At 38.1% G+C, this 24,569-nt stretch overlaps 1 protein-coding gene across 1 annotated transcript; it reads left to right on the forward strand.

The window, feature by feature from the left end:
- Positions 1-2,771: 2,771 nt before the first annotated feature.
- LOC131435970 (phenoloxidase 8-like) lies at positions 2,772-5,218 on the forward strand. The gene is made up of 6 exons (XM_058604290.1): positions 2,772-3,318; positions 3,376-3,831; positions 3,894-4,187; positions 4,248-4,581; positions 4,639-4,894; positions 4,953-5,218. Exons 1-6 carry the CDS (start codon positions 2,794-2,796, stop codon positions 5,152-5,154), a joined length of 2,067 nt encoding a protein of 688 aa, XP_058460273.1. The 5' UTR covers positions 2,772-2,793; the 3' UTR covers positions 5,155-5,218.
- Positions 5,219-24,569: the final 19,351 nt, after the last annotated feature.

Below are 24,569 nucleotides of genomic sequence, written 5' to 3' on the forward strand. Positions count from 1 at the left end.
TGTTTTTGAAGAATCCGACATTAACTTTACGCGAAGGTGCTTCAAAATTTGCCAAAAAAGGTTTAAATATATCGTGCGGAACTGTTCGCAGACATTTGATCGTAAGCAATTTGAAATTTCGGAGTACTTTGAAAAAATCGATGTTGAGTGAAAAGCATGTGCAAAAACGTCTTGAATGGGCAAAGGAGCAAAATGGTGTCATGACCATAGCTTAAAATTGTCACGCATTCTGAATGAAAGAATCCAACCCAACTGCCTCATTTTCAATATTTTACTGTCTCATTCGTAAATGACCGAAACCAGAACAAACGAAGAGAGACGAAGCATTCTCGTTTCTCATTGAAACAAAGAGAGAGTATAATTGCCAACGTCACTCTCTCCTCCATGACAAGAAGAAACCAAACCGACGTCTTCAGCAGAATTTGAATTCTCATTCTTTCGTCGATTTACTGATAATCTGTGACGCTTGGCTATAAAAAGTGACTAAAATATGACAAATCGAAGTAATTACATCCCAGAACCTCTTTGAAAACCAAAACTACTAGAAATTCGAGCACTAAGGGTCTGTCCATAAAAGACGTCACGCTTTTTTTTGACGATTTTTGACTCTCCATCCCCCCTTTGTCACAAATTATCACAGAAGCAGGGACCCCCCAGCCGCCTATGTCACATGTCACGAATTCAAAATAAATAAAATTCATCTCAATACATTCTCAATATGTATGACAAACCATACAAATATGAGGGAAAAATCGATTTATTACATGCTGTTATTAGATTAAAAAATATCCCAAAAACTACACAATCATCGGAATAATTTTATTAATATCAATTATATAAATTAGCAAAATTATTATTTGGTTGGAATTGATGAAACATTTAAATCATCTGTTTTATTCCTCCAAGGGGTACATAGATATATTATGGTTTTAGGTAAAGAATAATATTTCCTTAGTATAGCATACAGGGCTGAGAAAATAAAGACCAAAACCTCATCAAAACGAGATCACTGGCGGAGAATCTTTTCATGATCAGTTGATCACTGAATTTTAAATCACATCGATCAATATCGGTACTGATCTTCCGTCACACAATGGGTGTGGTTTTGAGCTAAAATGATTCTTGATTCGATAAGCTTTGATGTTGGTGGAGGAAAATCACATATGATCAAGATAAGACATGACATGATCTACGTCTGAATTCGTTGATCTCCCGCTCTTTTTCAAATGGAGTACAATTGAATAAACTGCATCGGAATCAGATAAGAGAAATTCTTATGATATACTATTATCAATGCTAGAAAATCAAATTACTGAAAGAATTGTCAGTGCAGTCAGTAAGTTAAACCGTTTGAAGGCATCTTTTTCTTTTTTACTCATATTAGGTAAAATTTATTAATTTCGCTAATTTACTCACTCCTCCGTGCACTTTTGCTGATCACAACAGAAATGATTTCCTCCATCATTCATTTCCGAATTTACAAGAAGAAGCTTTTACATCAACAAATACACGTTTTCCTATAGAATGTAAACGTTTATTGTGAAGATTTTTTCCAGAAAATAGGGCAAAGCAGTATTTAAAAAATGCGCTCATTGAAAATATTGGACGTCACATTCCAAAAACCAACCCCCCCCCTTCCCCCAGTCACAAAAGGTCATGTTTTATGAAACACTCCCCTCCCCCTTGCGGCGTGACGTCTTTTATGGACAGCCCCCAACAGGAAAAGTTATAGTGAAACCTTTTTCTATCATTTTCAATTCTCACAGCTTCGGATGGATTTACTATGGGATTCTAACTGAAAACTGCAAAGAAAAAAACACAAATTCGAAACTACTGTCCCGCTTATGTCATTGACCGGACATGGATTTCGTTCTCATAGTTCGCAAGCGAAGCTGACAGTGACAGTAATTTCTTGTCATTTTCGTCTGTTTGAGTCAATAAAAATTACTTTTATTAGCTCTGGTCGTGCCCTTGGATTGGTCCTCTCAGTCGTCCAATGCAATCCAATTGAGAGCGCCTGGGCTCGAATGGCTATTTGTTCACCGAATTCACAAAGGTGTCAAGCCATTATTACCGCAGAAGGGGATTGGACTTGCTGTTAATGTATTTGCATGTTAGTATTTGATCTAATAAAACAATATTCAAAAGTATTTTCATGTTGAGTCTTTTCATTTTCTCACAACAGTGACCATGTTCTTATGTAACAGACTGTAACTTACTTGCGATTGAAGATTTCGAGCGATTATAAAGACACACCGAAACAAAAAACTAGTGTTTCATTTTTTCGTTGGATCGGAACAGATTATCAATCATATCCCGGTCTGTCCCTGTCCCAGCTTTACCTTCCATTCTCCTACTGTCAAACGAAGAACTCCTAATGCCAGACGGATTTTCTACACTTTTGTGAAATATTTTGTTCACGCGCTTGTTATAATTTCGACTCAGAAAAAACTCTAATTTTTCAAACAATTCATTTGTGCCACAAAATTATGTGCCAAAACGATTACACTCACAATTGCAGTGCTTTAGCGGTGTTGGTTACATCCCCAAGTAGCAAAAAAAATCGGATATGAAAACATTTCAATTCGTTTACTCTGATACAAGTCGCATAACTCTCCAAAAACTGCCTAAATTTCAAAGCATAACATCAAACCACCGAAAATAAAACCACTGAAACCACCATCAAACGATCTTATCAAACTGGCGCTTCTATAAAAGTGGACATTTTGGACGGATTTGTTTTAGTTTTATTTTACACGAATCCCGCTCAAGATCTGCTCATAGCGAAGTACAATGACCACCAGTTCGGACGTATTGGCCTTGTTACAGCGACCGCTGGAACCTACCTTCTTTCCCAAAGATGATGGCAAAACCGTGATGGAACTGCCGGAACGGTATCTCTCCGACCGGTATCGACCTATTGGTGCCGATCTGCAGAGTCGTTTCGGGGACAACGTGGATGTGAAAATTCCGGTACGCGACGTTGGTATTCCGGATATTGCGTTCGCAGAAGTGATAGATCGCCGGGGAGCATTTTCGGTGTTCATTCAGAAGCATCGGGAGATAGCGGCACAGTTGATCGAGTTGTTCCTGAGGCAGCCGGACATTCCGTCACTAATAGGAGTTGCTTCCTATTGTCGTGAACGGTTGAATGTCTATCTGTTTCAGTACGCGTTTGCAGTGGCCGTGCAGCATCGTGAGGATACGAATAACGTAAACTTGCCATCGATTTTGGAACTGTTCCCGGATCATTTCGTGGATCCCGCTGTGTTTCCAAAGTTACGTGAAGAGGGAAGGGTTGTTTCGCAAGCTAACAGGGTAGGTTTGATGATCAGTAAATTGGATCAAAATTAGTAAAAGGATTGTTGTGCATAGGTGGCTATCGATATACCGATGAATTATACGGCTTCGGACCGAGAGAACGAACAACGGCTGGCATATTGGCGTGAGGATATTGGAGTCAATTTGCATCACTGGTACTGGCATTTGGTGTATCCATCGGCAGGTCCTATGGCAGTCATCAACAAGGACCGTCGAGGAGAATTGTTCTTCTATATGCACCAGCAACTTATTCATCGTTACAATGTTGAAAGATTCAGTAATCGGCTAGGAAAGGCAAAATCTTTCCACAACTTTCGGGAACCAATTGCGGAAGCATATTTTCCTAAGATGGTTAGAAGTGCAGATAACCGAGCTTACGCGGCACGTCCGGAACGAGCCACAATGAAAGACATCGATCGAGACGTCGAAGGTTTGAAGTTCACAATTTCCGAAATGGAACTGTGGCGAGATAGAATCTATACGGCGATCGATTCTGGATTTGTAGTCGATGTGAGTGTTTGTTTTCAGGTGATTGTGTTTGTGTTGATCAAAGTTGAATTTTTTTCTCAAAGAAATCTGGAAAAAATATACCGTTAGATGGCAAAACTGGAATCGATATTCTAGCAAATCTGTTGGAAGCATCGGATTTATCCATCAACCCAGCGATGTACGGCAATCTGCACATCTCAGGGCACATCGCCATTGCTTACTGTCATGATCCTGAAAATCGTTATCTGGAGCCTTTCGGTATCATGGGAGAGTTATCAACGGCGCAACGAGATCCTTCCTTCTACCTTTGGCACTCTTTTGTCGATGATGTATTGGTGCGCCACAAAGATTTGTTAGATCCCTATACGGCGGCCGATGTAAGTAAATATAAAAACAAATTTACTAACTCATTTCTAATGCACGTTTTGACGTTGCAGCTTTCTTTCCCTGGAATTACCGTCACAAATCTCAACGTAGCTTTGAATCGCGCGAATGTTGTACCAAACGTTCTGCTGACATATTGGCAGCGTTCGCAGGTGGATCTTGCCGCCGGATTAGATTTCGGACCGAAGGGAAATGTGTTTGCTTCGTTCACTCATCTGCAACATGCACCATTCGTGTACAATATCGAAGCTAACAACGGCAACCGAAGTCCGTCTCGAGGAACAGTTCGTATTTTTATGGCACCGAAAACGGATGACCGCAATACGATTTTGAAGTACGACGAATGGAGACGTTACGTCATTGAGCTGGACAAGTTTGTGGTTACTTGTACTGTGTGGCTTGAATTTGTTGGGATATTCATAATAACAGCTGTCTTTTTTCCAGTGAAACCGGGAGCAAATAACATCACTCGACGCTCCAACCAATCCAGCGTGACGGTGGCCTACAATCGAACGTTCCGTCAAATCAAAACCGAAGCTCAAATTCCCAACAAGAGCGACTTGGAACAGTTCCGTTTCTGTGGATGTGGCTGGCCAGAACACATGCTACTGCCGAAGGGTACTGCAGAGGGGATGGTATTCGATCTGTTTGTAATGATCTCAAACTATGCTGGCGACAGCATTGGTCAGGAGTTTGATGAGTAAGCTCGATCCGGTACTGCATAAAAATCGTAAAGACATTACCTTTTCTCCAAATAGGAACATAAACTGCAATGATTCACACTCCTTCTGTGGTTTGAGAGATAAACTCTATCCGGACGCTCGATCAATGGGTTTCCCATTCGATAGGAAATCTCCTGCGATGGTGCACACTTTGCAGCAGTACATGGCTGCCAACTCGAATATGCGTGCCACGGATGTAACCATCAAGTTTAGAAACACTGTAATTGCGAGAACATGATAGCACCGAAAAAATGTTTTTTCATGGAATCTTCTCTAATCGGTCAAGTAAATGATAATAAACGGAAATTAATATCATAAAAGTCTTATCGTCACACTACTATCAATACTACTCATGCGACTGAGGAAGTCATGTTGAACACTTGCCTGGTCAGGCTCGACAGTTCGAAATATAGGGCGCTGGTCCGCAATCTTGCTACCGTTACTTCAAACTGCGACCAGGAAGAGTTTTTGTATGCCTAGAATTGTAGAAATTGAACGGTTGTTTAGCAAAGTGGTCATCAAGTAGCAATCGCTTATAAGTAGACCTGTGCGCCGCCGCGCCCCGCCGCCGTCGACGATAATTTCGACAGGCCGCCAATTTAAGAAAAGGAAGATCAGCGCGCTGGTTATCACATTTTAATCATGCCGCCGATTATAATACATCAGCCGAAAAAAATTATTTTATCAATGCGGCATTTTTTTACAGTTTCCGCGAAAATTCTTTGAAAATTAATCACTAAAACATTTTCAGCCTACTTATACTGAAAATTAGTACTACCGACGACAACCGAAGACTATGCCATTTGATTTGAAGTCTAATTTTTTGTCTTTATTTAAAAGGTTTTGAGCTATTGGCACATTATCGCAAAACTGTATTAGCGACACCTGCAAATGAAAAATGGAACCAAGAAAATGAGGGTTCTTCCAAAAATTTTCATATCGGCAGTAGTGATTTGCAACATTTTTTCGTTTATTTAATAGTACAAATAGATATCAGTAATAAAAGTAAACTCGCAGTAGAAGAAATTCGATTTCAAAATGATTACTACTACTGTTTTGTGTAAACTACGATTTAAAATGGAAAATCTACCGAAATGTATAAAATTGGGTATGGTTAGGTAAGGTTAGGTGTTCTGTGTGAATCAATCGTAAAATTATAATATGTTTATAATTACATTACACCAAATCGCGCCGCCTCCGCCGTCGATATTTTCAGGAAATGTTGTCATGCCAACTCACCGCCGCCTCTGGTCAAAAGACGCTTTAGCCACCGATGTTGACAATTTTGATCGGCGCACAGGTCTACTTATAAGTTCGGACTTGCATACAATGGTAATTCGTGCATGCAAAACTGTACGCAATGGTTATTTTCAACAATTTTTTTCTTGTGTGCTGCACACAGCTCTTTTGAAAAAGTTGGTACTAGCTTGCATGTCTGTTCTCTGTGGTTTCACTACCATTAAAAAGGATTTTTGCCTTTCTCTATAGAAAGTTATTAGAATTGCTGGAAAAACCGATTTTCACAAACTTATGCTCGTTTGAAAGCTACTGTCGGGTCATTGATCAAGTTCAAAGATCACAGTTCGCTTTCACATCTCATCCAAGTCAGTCGAAAAAACAAAACCGCTTACGTTGGGGACAGAAGAAACCAAGTACAGTATTGTGTAGTGAACAATAGACCTCGAAAATGAGTGAACCAAACGAACAAAAGCTATCGCCGGCACGAAAGAATACAATTATTGTTGACTTCAAACAGTGCCAAATTCGACCTTCGATACGAGAACTTGAAGGTTTGCTTAAGGAGCAAATGCATTTTGACATTAAACGTGTGCATTTACTTCAATGCAATAAGACCAATAATGTTGTTTATATCCAGTTCTATAAAGAGTTGGATGCAATTCAATTCGCTAAAGACAATAATAATGTGCACAATGTGGAGTACGAAAATATACAACATTCCAGTATATATGGAAGTGCTAAAGAAGTGCGTGTGCATGATCTTCCCTCAAGCGTCATCGATCCTTATATTCGCAAAACTATGTCAGAAAAAGGAGAGATTCTCTCTATCGAAAAAGAAAAGTGAGAGAACTTTTTCCCCGGTATTCTAAATGGCGTACGTTTGTTACGCATGCGCTTGAGGAGGCCTATACCTTCTTATGTGACATTCGGTCAGGATCCAAGAATCCCGTGCAAATCACTTGTTATCTATGACAATCAGATGGCCACATGTCAATATTGCTCAAAAGCTGTTCACTACGGTAAGCCACGTGATAAACTGGGCAAGGAGACAACCACACCAAAGGACAACGATGCTTCCTTCACACCAACCCCAAGCAGCCCCAGTACACCTGTGACAGTCACCAACAACAGTGAAGCATCCCCTTCAACGAAGTCATCCAACGTATTCCCTGTACAACAAAGTACACCAGCTGCAGTTAACAACTTACCATCCAACTAACCAGCAACTGCAAACAATGTACAACAAGACGCATCTACAGCAACTAGCAACAAAATCAACAACACTACCATCGATGCGGCAATCGATGACGAGACGAACCGCGAACAAACTGCCCCTCAATCCTCGCAGGAGGGAAATGGAAGCTCCTCTCCCCCTAGAAAAAGGGTGACAACGAGATCCAATACAAAAAAAAATTATCTAAAAACTCAGCTCAATCGGCCACGTAAAGCTTGTACGCAAATATTCCTGAATAAAATATATTTTTAATAAAAAAAAAGTTCAAAGATCAAATGGCTGTGACTTTTGGTTCCAGAGTATAAGTGTCGTAACCGACAAAACACATTGATTTTTACCGCTCTCATACATATAAGGGTACCAATATTTTGGGATCACCTTTAATTTCGTATAGCGCTAGTGCTCAAAAGTTTAAGCACATCGAAAAATGTCCTCATGCAAAATTTGAGCTAAATCGGACATGCGTAAGGGGTGCTGCCCGGCGGTTAAGGTTTGAAAATTTTCGATCTAAGAAGGCCCCATAGCGGGGAGTACATTAAATTTATGAAATCGAAATTTTTTTTTTATGCCAAAAATCTTAAAATTGCATGAAACGTCAAGATTTAAAGTTATCTCAAAAAAATTTTTTTTTTTGAAAAAATCGACTTTCTGGGACTTCTGTAATTTCACAAACTTAGATTCAAATGAAAGGTCTTTTGGTCCCATAGTCTGCTATTGAATTGTGTCCGGATCGAGAGTAATAGGGTAAAATGTGCAAATAAACTAGAAAAATCCACTCAATTTTCTCAGAGAGCGCTTAACCAACTCAAACTACTTAGACTTACAACTTAGACTCAAATGAGAGTGGTAAAATGTGTCAAAAAAATTTAAAAAGAATTGCATTCGTTTTTCTTAGAGACTGCTGCATCAATTGCAATCTAATAAGTAATAATCTAAAGGGGATGGGTACTACGTGTTGTACTTCAAGGCAGCACCTCTTACCCATATCTGATTCAGCTCAAATTTTGTATGAGGACTTTTTTCGATGTGCTCAAGCTTTTGAGTACCACCGTCTTACAAAATTATGGGGAATCCCAAAATATTCGCACCCTTATATATATTAGAGCAGTAAAAAACAACGTTTTTTGTTGGTTACGTCACTTACACAATCATGTCTCCGGAACCAAAAGTCACAGCCATTTGATCTTTAAATTAAAATTTGTTTAGCCATCTCTGAGAAAATTCAGCGCGTTAAAATAGCTTCGAAAAGTGCGCACACACACACGCACAGACATTTTCCGATCCTGTCGAACTGAGTCGAATGGTATATAACATTATGGGTCTCCGAGGCTCCGTTCGAAAGTCGGTTGTTCCAGCAATTCTAATACCTTTCTATAGAGAAAGGCAAAAAGATTATGCGCACCTCAACATAAAACGGTCAGTAGTTACAAAAACCTTTAAATATATTAGAATTCCTGTTATTATCTAATTGCAATTTGTAGCCGAACCCAAAGTACAACTGTAATCTACTTCTTATACAAAATTAAGTGCTTTCCTTTTCAAATATGACAACCTTTTATTTCATTTGATAGCTAGGAAAGAAGGATAAACTCGCAAAACTTATTAATTTTGTCTTCGAATTTTAGAAACCTTCTTAAGAAAATTTCAGCCAGAAAATTTCAGCTTTGCAGCAATAATTCTTCCAATCGTGACGGTCATTTCATTAAACGTCTTAATGCATGCTTATTTGCGCGTGACGAATTTAACCCCACTCCGGCAGCAACCATAAACCCTTTCTAACAGACCGACAAAAGCCGAGGCAAGTGGCATAAATTTTTAGCTAAGAAAAACCAACAGCCGGTCGCTGTCCTACAACAAAAGGATTTAACGCAAAGTGTTATTATTTTATTAGGATTTTATTTCTTTCTCGCCGAGTACCAGTCGGCGGCCATCACCGACCAAATTGGAATGTTTAACTTAATTATAGCCGCGGAAGGCATCCCTGCGAAAGCCGGTAAAAAACCGGTGCTAAATTGAACGTAACAGCGAATTGAAGGAAATCTCAGGACCACGAGGCCATGAGCGCAGCAATGATTCCACTGAAAAAAGGATTATGCTCTGAATCACACCGCCTCGTTTCTTGCGAGTCCGGATGCTCCGACCAGTAAGGAAATGAGTTCGAACGAGTTGTCGCACGGGGGGTGGAACTGCTTTCAACAGAAACCCCTTTTTTCAGGATGCATAATTGAATTGTATTTCGCGATTATTTCATGGACCCAACTAATTCCATCCGGGTAAGAGTTGGTTATGAAGCTGGGATCGTCCAGTATCTTTCGGATCTCACAACCGAAGCGCACGGTGGGTTGTTTTGTGCAAAAATTGTGCAACATTTCAAGGATGAATGTAATTTTGGGTACATTGACTTTTGCGAGGAAGTTGTATAAGTTTATTTGCATCGTTGGTACTTTGAACAAAGTCTCACTGTGCCCGGGTTACCGTAACCGAACATCAAAACAACACAAATTCATGGAATAAAAACTCTTCGCATCACTTCCGGTTTGATTATATTGCTTTATACGCAGAATATTACTTAACACAAACCGCCCAGGAAAAGGTTAACCTCATCGTCATCAGCAACAAGCGCTCTCGTATTAATGAGGATATACCGCCACATGCACCCACTTTCGCTCAGCGTCGTGACGTGCCAAATAAACCGAGGAAGCAATTTACCGACGTCCACTCGAGGATAACGTATTAGCAGTCCAGTCAGCCAGCGTTTTCACAGCAGCCGCTAGCGAACGATAGCAGGAAGCATCCTTTTTCATTTCATTATAGCTGAACAACAAATTTCACCCGGTTCAAACGATTGTTATGGACTGCCGCCGTGGTTTCCACCATACAAAAAGCCAATTGGTATCTTTATTCTTCCGGAGAAAGTTATTACTGCCTCGCACGGGAAGAGATAAATAAAAAAGGATTAAATTATAATTAAACGATGATAATTTGTGCGATGCTTCTACTGAAATAAATAACAGGAAATTCGACATAAGAGCTAGGATTTGAGTGGGAATCGAAAAATGAAGCGCTGTTCGTTCGACGAATGAAAAGGGCGAAAGCAAATCACGTTCCCGTAACCAAAACATAAGAAAGTGCTTCCAATGCGGTGCTGCGGTTAGGTGACGCAAATCTTGCGAAACAACACAGATGATTTGCGGTTGGAATTAGAGCATTCAATTTCTTCTGGCCCGAACATTTTCTGGAAATAGAATGATATGTTTTTTGGTGAATGTTTTGGTAATCCCCAAGAAACCATGGCTTCTCGTGCTGATAAAAGTAGCTAGTATTTGTAGAATCATGTTTTCAAGATATATTAAAAAAAATATTCAATTCAATTTGGAGTTTCGTCATCAGTAAAAAGTCGTTTTTCCAATGCGTGACAAACAAATGTATAGTTTTTCACATTATTTAACTAAAAAGTTGTTTCTAAAACTGTCTAAAACGCATGTGTGCACTAAACTATGTTAATATACTGTAAATATAATTATAATGTAATATAAATCATACCTTTATCAATCCATGCTATAAGAAAAGAATTCAAAAGAAAATTTTGTCTAAAATGTAGACACATTGGTTCCCATATATCTAAAATGTGTTTCTTATCTATCTATCTATCTATATATATAAAAATGCAGAGATCATTCTTTGTAATCGCATCTCGTAAAAACGGATGGACGGATTTACATGATTCTTTTTTTGTTTGATCAGTTTTTACCCCCACCGGGTTCGTACATCAAAAAAATTAGGAAAATTTGCCGGAAAAGTTGGAAAAATCCATAAAGTTGTTTTGTATGGACAATGGAATTTTTCACTGGAAAAGTCGCCAATGATTGCTAGATCAACGATTGATGTTTGGCGCGCAACGAGTTGCATAAGTGTTTGGTCGTCGAAGAAAAGAATACTAGATCGTTGAAAAAATCGTTTGGCGCGCAACGAGTAGTTTTGTGTGGAGATTCCACATGCATACTTGATCCATGCGATTTGTCATTTCGAGCCATGTGCTCAATTGGGTATCGAAATTATTGCTTGAAAAATTACCGGATGGCCTACAACTTTTATTGCTATTTCTGAGAGTTTATCGAGGATAGATTGCATTCCTAAAGCTAACTCAAAATTGGCGAAAATCGATATGCGAGTATGGGCAGTGTAGACAAAATAAAAGTTCTGATATCGTTTACCAGTTAAAGGACTGTGTGTGCGATGAAGTCAGATGAATAACATTGGCCATTGTGAGCGTGAGTGAAAAGATTGGGCTGTAGAAGTTCTAAGAGCAAACTAAGAGATTTTTCTTTCATTCTGCTTTCGAATGAATTAGATTACACTAAGCACACATAATAAGTGGCAATTAGATCAATGTTCCAGATGATTACAATAATAGATTGAGACTGCAATTTTATATTTCATGATCTGTGAATTTTTGTTCAAATTGGTAAAATCAATACCAAATTAAAATTTAAGCGTCGTCTCTCTAAGCAACCAAAAGTTCCACAGTGCTTGGAAAATATTCACTTTGATAGAGCGCTAAGATACGCGTATCACTTTTTGGCAACTTGAACGTACAGAAAAAGTTCTGAGGATACTTTCTCGCTGTTTAAAAACTGTACTGTATAGTCCGTTTTTAAGGAATTGCTCATTCCTTAAAAACGGACTCTTCAGTATGCTTTGTATGTTTCTTGAGCCAAATCTTTTTTTGGTTACTTTTGGTTACTTGGACTAAATACTAATTGTAAATGTCCTACTCTCCGAATGAATAACTCTAGAAGAGAATCTCTTTAATTAGAGATGAGAATCTGTGCATTTGTTCGATTTTTTGCTTAAGGGAAGTATTTCACATTTTCACTTTAATTTTTTGTGATATTTCTTTTCGGGCTAAAGCAAAAGAGTGTCAAAATCCCTTGATTGTAGGTTAAGTAAACAGAAAAATAATGGAGAGAAACGTTAACCACTTAGTCGTTTTACAATTCTGATGTACGAAAACATAAATTTGAACAAATTTTGGGGCGGAACGAAGTTCGACGGGACAGCTAGTTTCTTAAAAAAATCCAGCAGATATTGAACTAAGTTATCCCCAGGCCTGAACAGCAGCAAAACTAACATTTTCATAATCGATAAAATTTCCGCTGATCTAAACCTTAAAATCAAGTTATCCTAAAAAGAACGCAATCCAATAACGTATGTATGCTAAGGATTAGAAAGTCAAAAATTATTCCGTTGACAAACAATTGAACAAACTGATCTAATTAAAGAGAACCACAGCAAACAGGTATGTAGATTGAATCAAATTGTAATTTTTACTAATTTAATCTTTTCTTTTACAAATACTTATTTTCAGTTTGCTAAACGGGGCTAACTTAACTGTTTGCTTCAACATTCGTCATCATCTTCCACTTTGCTTCGGAGCGATAGCAAAGTTCTCTTGTCTATCACATTTACAAAGAGTGTACTATTTCTTTCACTACAAAACTCAAATTATCCAATTAATTACATTTTCAAGTTCTTTCAAAGGATAAATTTAGCCATAGCCAATGGTTATTATTATTATTTTTTATAGGACAAATATGTTTTAATAAGTTTAAATAATTATTTCTGAATTTGATCAGTATCTCACAAGGAAATTAGATTGGAAATATGACATGCGAAATGCAACTCGAGAGAGGACTCGAAGACTACAAGAACCGAGCATGCTCTGCTTTGCTCGGCCGCCACAACATTCAATTATGACATTTTGGTATCAACGTTTATTTAGGGCTTATCCGACGATTGGCCTTTGCGAATGTTATGAAATGCAATGCTAAGTACTCAGCTCTACAGCTTTGCAAGTATACGATAATCGATAAAAATTTGAGGATAATTCCCAATCCCGCTCATAGAATCAGAAAGTTTTTCTGGCCCGAAGAGGCGAATGACATTATGGTTCAAAACTTCTACAATCGAAGGATGAAAAAAAACTTCGCTCAGGACTGTATTGACTGGTTCCGAAGACTAAAGTTATACACAGGTATGTTTGTTAAACACACACATACACACATACCATGTTTGAGACGAATACTTGAATTACTCCTATACTGCCCATACTCGCATATCAGTCCCATATCGATTTTCGCCAATTTTGAGTTAGCTTGAGGAATACAAACTATCCTCAATATACTCTCAGAAATTGCAAAAAAAAAGTTGAGGGTTTGTTCAGTAAAATGTGAAAAAAATATCAACTCATATCTGTCCCATATACAAAGTACCCGCATGTCTGTCCCATTCAGTGCAAAATTTTAATAATTTCATTTGTTGAAATAGTGGAATAGTAAAGGTATATTACCAATATCTCATGTAATAATACCATGATTTTGCATTAGGTAGCACAATAAATCAAATAATTTGAAAATAAAATTTTGATCGTCTTTTTCTCGACATGCCGATTTTCTATATGGGACTGATATGAAAGTATGGGCAGTATAAACGTTCCAATTGCAGTGGTTTGACGAACAAAAAAACGGTTCACAAAAATTTTATATATCCTTATAAGCCATTCAAATTGTCGATAAAGTAGGCGAGCGGGAAGACCAACTCCGATGAATTGTTCAACATTGTGCAGGCTTAGGTTGCTGTTAGAGTGAACGCAATTTGCGAAGCGAGGCGTAGCGTTTTGATGCGATGCACTGTTACCGCATCGCATTCCCTGTGACATGTTTGCTTTGATCAAATGTAACTAGCTTGCACGTGCAACTTGACGCTTCGCGTTCCGTGCTCACTATGACAGCAACCATAGGTTGATGTCAGAGTAAGGGTGGAACGCGAGCCGAAGCGAAGCGATTTAATGCGATGTACTGTCTTCGCTTCGCATTCACTGTGACATGTTTGCTTTGATTGAATGAAACAAGCCCGCACGCGCGTCTTGACGCTTCGAGTGACGCTTGCGCTCTGATAGGAACCTTAGGGTGCTGTCAGAGTGAGCGCGTAACACGAAGCGTCATGACGCGTGTGCGAACTTGTTTCATTCAATCAAAGCAAACATGTCACAATGAACGCGATGCAATAACAGTGCATCACATCAAAACACTTCGCCTCGCTTCACAAATCGCGTTCACTCTGACAGTAACCTTAGGTTGCTGTCATAGTGCAAGCGTCTCGCGCAGCGTCAAGACACGCGTGCGAGCAAACTACATTTGATCAAAGCAAACCTGTCAGAGTGAAAGCGATCCGTTATCAGTACATCGCATTGAATCGCTCCGCTTGCTGCGCTCACGCTGACATCAACCTTACACTCAATCAAATCCAACCAGTCAGAGAAAATGCGATGCGATAGCAGTAAATCTCATTGAATCGCTTCGCTTCGCGCAGCGTTTCGCGCTAACTCTGGCAGCACCTTTAGAACCTTATTTAACACTCAAACGCTAGGTTAGGGATTTTCAACGAATTTATTTTTTCAAAAAATCATAACTCTTGATATTGTTGATCAATTTCGATGCGTCCAGTGTAAAAAAAAACAGATTTTCTTCTAGTCCATGCTGACTCATACGGAACCGCAGCGGTCCAAAAACACCGGAGTAATTCCAGATCGTTCTAACATGTTATTATTATGAGTTATTCCAGATCGTTCTAACATGTTCAATTTCATCAACTCAAGAACGAACTTTATTGAGCTTTAATTTTCCTTTGTTTTATTGAAATTAATGATTCGGAGTCCCTATCCGGTGTTAATTAATTATCGACATCTGATTTTTTTTTGTTTCGATTATAGAGGTTTTAACCTTAAGGTCATTCGCCTCTTCGGGCCAGAAAAATTTTCTGACCCTATGTGCGGGGTTGGGAATCGAACCCAGGCGGGCTGCATGAAAGGCATGGACTTACCCATCACACTATACCCGTCCCCCACATCTGATTTAATCTCATGAAACTAATCACAGCTGATTTCATCAAGCTCATCACAAACTCCAAAAGATAAATGAACTTATTTTGGCAAATAATGTAAAATAATAATGTCAATATGTTATTCATGTTAGAAAGCAAATTGATCCAAAGTTATTATCATTTTTCATAAAATATTGACAAAATGCATCGTACGATTATGATTATGAGTTTTAGACATTATTTAAGGCAATATTCGGGTGTTTTAAAAAATTACCCAGAAAAGTCAGAAAACAAACTTAAACAGTTGATCGGAAGATATAAATTTGAGTAACAAATATCTTAACCAAGCTTCATTTATGAACAGAATTAACTGATTGCGATCATATTTCATCATCTGCTTCTGGAAAGTATAGTGTTCTCCTGACTTTTTTCAACAAATGGAAATCAAATACGTTCTATCATCATTTGAATAACGAAAATAAACTATGATTCCCTTCGACACACCAGGTATGGCTTATTTTCAGATGAGAAACATACAGACCACACAAGACGACCATTTCCACCAGCAAGCAAACGAAAAGTTTTCCTGCAAATACCCAGAGAATGAATGTTATGCAAAATGTCTCCTTCGGTCCACTATTACTCGCCAGAAACTAGATCTTTTAGTATGCTCCTCCGGCAGCTATCGCCAGCTCCGTAACAAGCATAATACAGCTATAAATTATATATCATAAAGTCATCTGTCATATATCCTTTGAGTTATTTGCTACTGTATAGCTAATACCGGTTCTTCTCCCTCCCGAGATAGCCACGGAAGCAAGCAGCTCAACAGACAAAGCCCCAATTCTCTTGCTCTTCTCTGCCACCAGCACCGCACTGGTGCTCAGGCCGATACTGTTTTTTCGACTATGCTTATTATTTATCGTTTCGTAATAGAAAATAAATCGAAAGATAAAAAAATAAATACATGTCCTAATGCGACCAGAGGTCGTGCCCGACACAAGAAATCATCCAGGGACAAGGACATCCCAGCTAAGAAGCCGCTTGGACCAGCAGAAAAAAAATCCAACCCGTGATACAGTTTGTAGATGGTAGAAAGGTATCGTTCTGATACCACTCCACTTGAGAACACGGGAAAAGTCAAGAAAACTTGTAACGACGATTCAGGATTTGCACCCTTGGTCCATCCAAGTTTCCATCCCGAGCACACTTGTTTAGCTCAAGAAATAGCCCCCCGTCCGCGTAGCCGTCCTAAGCAGATGCGATGGGTGAGCATTTTTATTTCGCCATGCCTTTCGCCGCCGCATCGCAAGCATCCGTAAGCCGATTTTGTTAAACTGACCCCAACCGACCAGGAACCATTAGGGAGGATTCGGAGTTGTCCAACCGGCAGCCGGCGATCTGACAGATGGAAAACTGATTATGTTTCTGCCTGCTTATAATTGTAATATTATTTGTTTATTTTGGATAAATCTGCTCGTGGCTCGTTTCCAGTCTGACCGAGCGATGAAACATTTCGTGAAGGAAATTTTCTTTACGGGAAACACGAATCTGAATTTAAAATGTTTGAACAACTGCCGCCAAAACCGCAGGAACACACAAGTCGTAGCATAATTTTCCAGTAGGATCAACACCTACTCATCCAACAAATTGGCCGCTTGACCTGTGACGGTATTCTTCTACCGAGCGGAATGCAGTTAGCTCGATACTTAAGACTTAAACATGCGTAGCCGCTCGAGTAGTAGGAAGAGAGGAGATAAAACAAACAAATCGCGAGCCAGAAAACATACTCCGATTGCAATCCGGCAGTTTCAGCTGTTTGCTTTCATTTCACCCGAAGTCCCATCTTGCTCAAGTGGTGGGATGATTCTTCAAAATCTAACGAATTAGTGTCTTGGATCCGGGTGGACAGAACTGCTCGGATTGTCCGAGATGCAGGTTTTCTGGTAGGGCAAACATGGCAGCATAAATCAATATAGCTGCTGGTGTTTGTGTTTGTTCCCTTTATGCTGTACGTACAGTAGCACCAACAGGCAGCAAACATTCGTCACGGCTGGGAGAAGACAATGCGAGACGGAACAAATATGTCGGTGGACAAATATGGAATTTCGGGTTCTGCGTGGCTTGTGTGCGGTGGAAGGAAATGAGTGATGTGCTGTTCCTGCGTTAATGAAGGTGTTTTAAATCTTAATTGATTTGATTGAATTCCGAAACTTGAAACTTTGAAACTTTCATATTCATAATTGAGAGCACAACTGCTGGAAGTTTGAATTCTCAACCGAATTAGAAGGAGATAAGGTCGATAAAGCCAAACGCAAAACACTTAGACCTGGGTGTTGTCTAAACTAGCCGTTGTCATTCAGAACCATGGTACCGGCAGTGGATTATTATCCATGTAAGGAACTAGTAACTAAAACTAAAGCCAAACCTTTTGATTACAAAGCCAACAACGACGATAATTCATGCGTGCAATGTCGTGCGCAACGGTGATTTTTAACGGATTTTTCACACAGCTTTTTTGGAAAAGTTTGTATTAGCTTGGACGTCTGTTCTCTGTGAGAAAAGTGTGTTAAATATTGTACACCGTCACTTAAACCGGCAAAAAAAACCTTTAAAAAATTCTACACTGGACTCAAAACCGATATTCCCAATCTTAGGGTCAAATGAAAAGTCTTAGAGTCGTTTAGAGTACGATGCAAAATCGTATAGAATCTTCAAAATTTGAATAAAAACTAGTAGAGTTTGTACGTCATATTAGTTGGTTCTGTAAGCACTGTAAATGTTCAAGAAATACGTATAATATTTTTTTATTTTGAATCGTTTTTTAACACAGCTTAACATTAACGAAGCCAGAATAGCGTATTATAATTTATTAACTAAAACAAAACAAAAAATAGTCGAACTTAACAAAATAATATTTAGTTCTACATTGCTGAAATCCGATTTTACAAAATTAGTCTGTCTTAAAAAATTGTTCCTTTCACGCAGCCCACCTGGGTTCGATTCCCAACCCCGCACAGAAGGTCAGAAAGCTATTCTGTCTCGAAAATGTGAATTACCTTAAGGTTAAAACCTCTATAACTGAAACCAAAAAAAATTAAAGGGTTGTTTGCACGACACGACCGAGCACAATTACATTAAAAATGTAACGTTTCTAGAGTTCCCATCATCAATACAAAAATAAAGATGATAATGATGATGATACACTAAACTAAAAATTTATTCAAGTTACTAATTACAAACTTGCTCTAGATTAACACTCAAACGCTCGGGTTGGGATTTTCATCTATTTTTTTTTCAAAAATTTGTTACTACTTAATAAATTGACCGATCTTGATGCATTTAGTGTCTGAAAAACCGGGTATTCTTTAATTTCATTCTGCCTTAATCGGTGTTGATATGGTCCAAAAACACCGGTGTTATTCCAGATCGCCTTGCGGGAAGTCGGTTTTGCCATTTGGGCCATTCCATCTAAAAAACTAAAAATGTATATGGGAACAGTTCTGGAACAATTTGAAATGTGCAAGATTTACTAAAACGCATCAATTTGAATAAACTAATCATTTGGCTAACCATCCCAGATTATTTCGTATTCTAACATAGAATTTGTTTTTCCTGATAACATTTTTGCGTCTTTTCAAAAAAGTCGTTCAGAAGTTTTGTAACCGGTTCCAGTACCCTCTGGGATGGTTGGCCAAATGATTAGTTTATTCAAATTGAACTGTTCCCACATACATTTTTAGTTTTTTAGATGGAATAGCCCAAATGGCAAAACCGACTTACCGCAAGGCGATCTGGAATAACACCGGTGTTTTTGGACCATATCAACACCGATTAAAGCAGAATGAAATTAAAGAATACCCGATTTTTCTGACACCAAATGCATCAAGATCGGTCAATTTATTAAGTAGTTACAAATTTTTGAAAAAAAAATCGATGAAAATCCCAACCCGAGCGTTTGAGTGTTGAGGGCGAATGATAAAATGGACAATTAGATTCATTCATGATAATTGATTCTATCAAAGTTATCATATTAACAAGATATCCAGCTCTCACATTTTCCGAACGAATCGTTGGCAACATCCTTCTTTGCGAGCATGGCGCCCTCAGGCAAGTCCGCATCGAATCTCTTTCATAGAAGAAGGGAAGAATAAATGTCAAATTCGTGCGCGCCAATTGGCATGATATGTTGAATGTGATGCCGTGCGATGGCGTTACTGGACTGTAGTTTGAATTCGCTCTAAGATGACATGATCTGATTCTATTCAATTTTGATCCCTTTCCACAAATTTTTACATTATTAAGTTTTTGAATAACGTTTGAATAACCTGGACATTATTAATTTTTTAAACAGTGGATCTATTCAAAAGAAGATTTTATATTTTTTAACGGAAAATGTTGTACCAGTAAGCTCAGTAATAGTGTAATTTTATTAATCATTCTTCAAAATCGTCGATAATCTTCGGAAAGTGTCGGTAAATTATATGGCAACAATAAGAGGAAGAAAACATGTGAAAACGCCCGCACTGAAAATTTTGTTACTTACATTTATTTTCGCTATGGCATATTAGGAATATACGGAATGTATACGCAACAAAATTCCGAAATTTTGTTCACATTGCAACTTTATGTTATTAATACATGAACGAACATTGCCATAGTTACAACGCGTGAAGCCATCAGACGCTTATTGTATAGAAGCAAATAATGATTGAACTTAAACTGGTAGTGAACAGAGTTCTACGAGGGTTACTATTCAAACGATGCATATAAAATTGCAGGTCAGCTTATCTTGAGTTTATCTTTGATACTATATGATATTGGATTTAATAGTTTTGTATATGTGAGTCTGTGGAACTCATTCGCACTACTAAACCAAGGAGGCCACTTTAAGATAAGTTTCAGAATTTAATTGATTCAAATTGATACTGCATAACGATTCGCATTGCATTGTTATAGTTACACTTAGTCTGAATTTTGTCTACGTCGTTCTTAGAAGTAATATTAGACCAGAATATTATGCTTCGTAAGACTATAACGTTTTCTAACCATTCAATCAGTGTTAGTGATTGCCGAAAATTTGACAGAAGCTGCTATATTGCTATCTATATTGTATACAACATTTTCAATCCGGTAGAAGATGCTGCAAGAACTCGAGTCTCTCAATGCATGAACCTTGAGAGAATTTTGCTACATTTCTTCGTTCCACTTCATACTCTGAGTATTTCATGCCCTTAAAAAAATTACAGTCGATAATGATCGTTGCTGTGTGGAATTTCCCAAGAGAGAATCGCAAGTTGACAATTATCGCAGAAAATCGAATCGATTATTCAACTTGGTGATTCTCATACTACACACTTAAAAAAATCCCTGTGACATCTTATTAGATGCACATAAATGGAGCGTCGCAATTCACGCAAATTTACGTGGAAGAATATTTAATATTGTGTCTAAAACTCCATGACACGAAATTCATTGAAATAAACAAAAAAAAAGAATTTTGAAGCAACCCACCGCGACTTGAACCGAGAATCATTGGATCGCAAGTTAGTCTGTTAATCGACTGAGCCACACAAGCATGCATCTGCTTGGTTGGTAAAAGGTGCGTTTAAATTCATACAGTCGCACCTGCTAGTAGAACGCAAGTTACAGTCGAAACCAGTAAAATTCAAGCTCATCTAACATTATGTCATCACAAATGAGATTTTCCGTCATTGGACAAATTAGGTCTTTATGAATTACATCGTATGAGGGATTAAGTCACCTGTAAAATTAATTTTTTTTAGAGTGTAGGTTGCAATATTTCAAAACCTTTTTGTAGAGCATTCACAGACATTTTCATAGACACAACTTATACAAAGGTTATATGCACATAGCTAGAGTAAGCGGCAATAGTAAAATGATTCTATCGCAATTGTCAACTGCCTGTATAGAATCGGATCGCGAAACGAGAATAAGCGACCGTTTGTTGCTTCAGAGGGGATCCCCACAGCAGCGTGCTAACCTTTGATTCTCAGAAATGTCATCGAGAGAAATTCGCTCTCGCACTGGTGTCGATTTTATATTAAATGAGCCATGCCAGGTTTTTGTTGTTGCGATGATTTCCGTTTCTCTTTGATGCCACTGATTCGTTCTTTGATACGATAAAAGCCATCCTTGCATTCAATTAGGTTACACGATTATTGTTTATTCAATAATAGTATCTAGGGGTTTATGCTGAAATAGTTCATTGTGTTTAGCAACATTTAAGGAAAAAGTATTATCTATGATTATCAACATAACAAAACTTTATAATGAATCCATTTGCGCGCCACCGTTTTGTTCGTTTGGGAATGGAGATTTTAGTATGCAACCGATCCGTTGACAAATTAAAACATTTTCAAGTATAACAGATCGGCTGGAAAGTTCGTATCGTTTCTATGAGAGGGCGCCACTAGAATTAAATACCATTTTCAGTAAGTACCAACCTTCAAAAGATACGTGTATAAATTTGACAGCTGTCTGATTATTAGTTTGTGAGATATTGCATTTTGAGTGAAGCTACATTTGTTATTGTGAAAAAAATGGAAAAAAAGGAATTTCGTGAGTTGATGAAACACTACTTTTTGATGAAAAAAAGTGCCGCCGATACCAAAAAATGGCTTGATGAGTGTTATCCAGACTCTGCACCGGGCGAAGCAACAATTCGTAAGTGGTTTGCAAAATTTCGTACTGGTCATATGAGCACCGAAGACGATGAACGCAGTGGACGTCCAAAAGAGGCTGTTACCGATGAAAACGTGAAAAAAATCCACAAAATGATTTTCAATGACCGTAAAGTGAAGTTGATCGAGATAGCTGACACCCTAAAGATATCAAAGGAACGTGTTGGACATATTATTCACGAATATTTGGATATGAGAAAGATTTGTGCAAAATGGGTGCCGCGTGAGCTCACAATCGATCAAAAACAACAACGAATTGATGATTCTGAGCAGTGTTTGGAGCTGTTATATCGAAATAAAACCGATTTTTTTCGTCGATATATAACAATGGACGAAACATGGCTCCATCACTTCACTCCGGAGTCCAATCGACAGTCAGCTGAGTGGACTGCACGCGATGAACCGAACCCAAAGCGTGGAAAGACTCAACAATCGGCCGGTAAGGTTAGGGCGTCTGTATTTTGGGATTCGCATGGTATAATTTTCATCGACTACCTTGAAAAGGGAAAAACCATCAACAGTGACTATTATATAGCGTTATTAGAGCGTTTGAAGGACGAAATTTCAAAAAAACGGCCTCATTTGAAGAAGAAAAAAGTTTTGTTTCATCAAGACAATGCACCGTGTCACAAGTCGATGAAAACCATGCTAAAAATGAACGAATTGGGCTTCGAATTGCTCCCTCATCCACCGTATTCTGCTGATTTGGCCCCCAGTGACTGTTCTCAGACCTCAAGAGAATGGTCGCTGGTAAAAAATTTAGAAGCAATGAAGAGGTAATCGCTGAAACTGAGGCCTATTTTGAGGCAAAGGACAAATCGTACTACAAAAATGGTATCGAAAAGTTGGAAGATCGCTATAATCGCTGTATCGCCTCTGATGGCAATTATGTTGAATAATAAAAACGAATTTTGGCAAAAAAATGTGTGTTTCTATTAAACGATACGAACTTTTCAGGCGAACTGTTTTAATATTGAAGCTTTCGAATCAATTAAATGAAAAAAATCCATCAACAAATCATCCATTTAAAGCACTTCAAATTACTTCCGAAAAATCTATCGCCGATAATTCTAAATTGGCCTGATAGTTACCGGAGAATCAAAATAAAATCCTATTATACTATACGCACACATACAAAAACGACTATCCAGCGAGCGAATGGATGTGAATATCAACCACTCACTATTCAAACACCTTCACCGGCCTACGAGGCATACTCGCTCACAGCCAGAGGATGACATCATACTGTGATTGGCTTGTGAACACATAGGTCAATTTTAACCACATTTTCAATAATATGCCATTGAAATACTTAAACGACGTTACCTCATAAGTTTAAGGTAGATGTTTCCGAAGCGATTGGTAGTTAAATTATATAAATCGAATCAAATCCAAAATAACGTAAACTTTTTTTACGAACCTGTACTTCGTAAAAAGAGTTTTTGGCATACATCGAAAGCGATTTTCGGCTCATTTATATTTCATGGAAACTACTACGATATGGGTATTTTTGGAACGGGTCTTTTGATATAACTTGACAACCCTTACAATATGGGCATTTTCAAAACGGGATTTTCAAGGAATGTCAAGAAACCGGAAGTCGCCATATTGGATTTCAGAACCACCTTTAACATCGTTTTCCGGCATCTACTCATTAATTCCGTTCTGAAAATACCCAAATTGTTGAGAGTTTCAAGTAATATAAATAAACCGGAAGCCACCATCGTGGATTTTCAAATCAACCGAAACTTCATTTTCTTGCACTTACTCTTCACATCCGTTCCGAAAATAGCCATATGATGGGCGGTTTCCACATTCATTACACAATACTTTTTTAGGAAGTAAATTCCAAATAACGTGAACTTTTTTTACGAACCAAATCCCAAATGAAGTAAACTTTTTTTACGAACTATCTCTTTTTACGAACCCCGGTTTAGTTCGTAAATGGAGGTTTTGGTGTAGTACGTAGATTTTGAATGGATATAGTGAGCTTAAACAAGATTGTATTCTATATTTTAGTTCCAATTATCGGATGCTATTCTTTGGTGAATGAAGTGAAAGATCTATGAAGATGATCAATAGTCCAATAGTAGCATTCAAGCGAGCCTAAGTTTGTTGAAATCAGTTCATTTACTGCCGAGAAATTTTTCGGTAAAAACTTCGAAAGTGTGGACATACACATACATACACAAAGACTGAGTCGAATGGTAATGGTCAATGGGTCCTCAAAACTCCCCCGAACTTTTTTTTCCAACAATTCTATTACCCTTCTATAGAGAATGAAAAAAACGTTATAGTAAAATAACTGATTTCCTTATGCCTTCCCGAGTAGAAATTAATAACTTATATTTTATTTCGTTACTGATGAGTTATCCCAATTTTATTAAGTTCATTTGATCCATTAGCTCTAACTCCAAATAAAATACTTTAGAGTATCAATTAACTGAAAAATTCGTCTTCTATAAATATCTTGTTCTTACTTTGATAATACAAAAACAGAATTTTATATTTTGCTGATATTTCATCATGCTAACTTGGTTTTGATTTTTGATATTTTAACTCGTATTTCAAACTAAATAATGTTAATTTCTGCCA

Source organism: Malaya genurostris, chromosome 3, assembly GCF_030247185.1.
Source record: "Malaya genurostris strain Urasoe2022 chromosome 3, Malgen_1.1, whole genome shotgun sequence".
Taxonomy (NCBI): domain Eukaryota; kingdom Metazoa; phylum Arthropoda; class Insecta; order Diptera; family Culicidae; genus Malaya; species Malaya genurostris.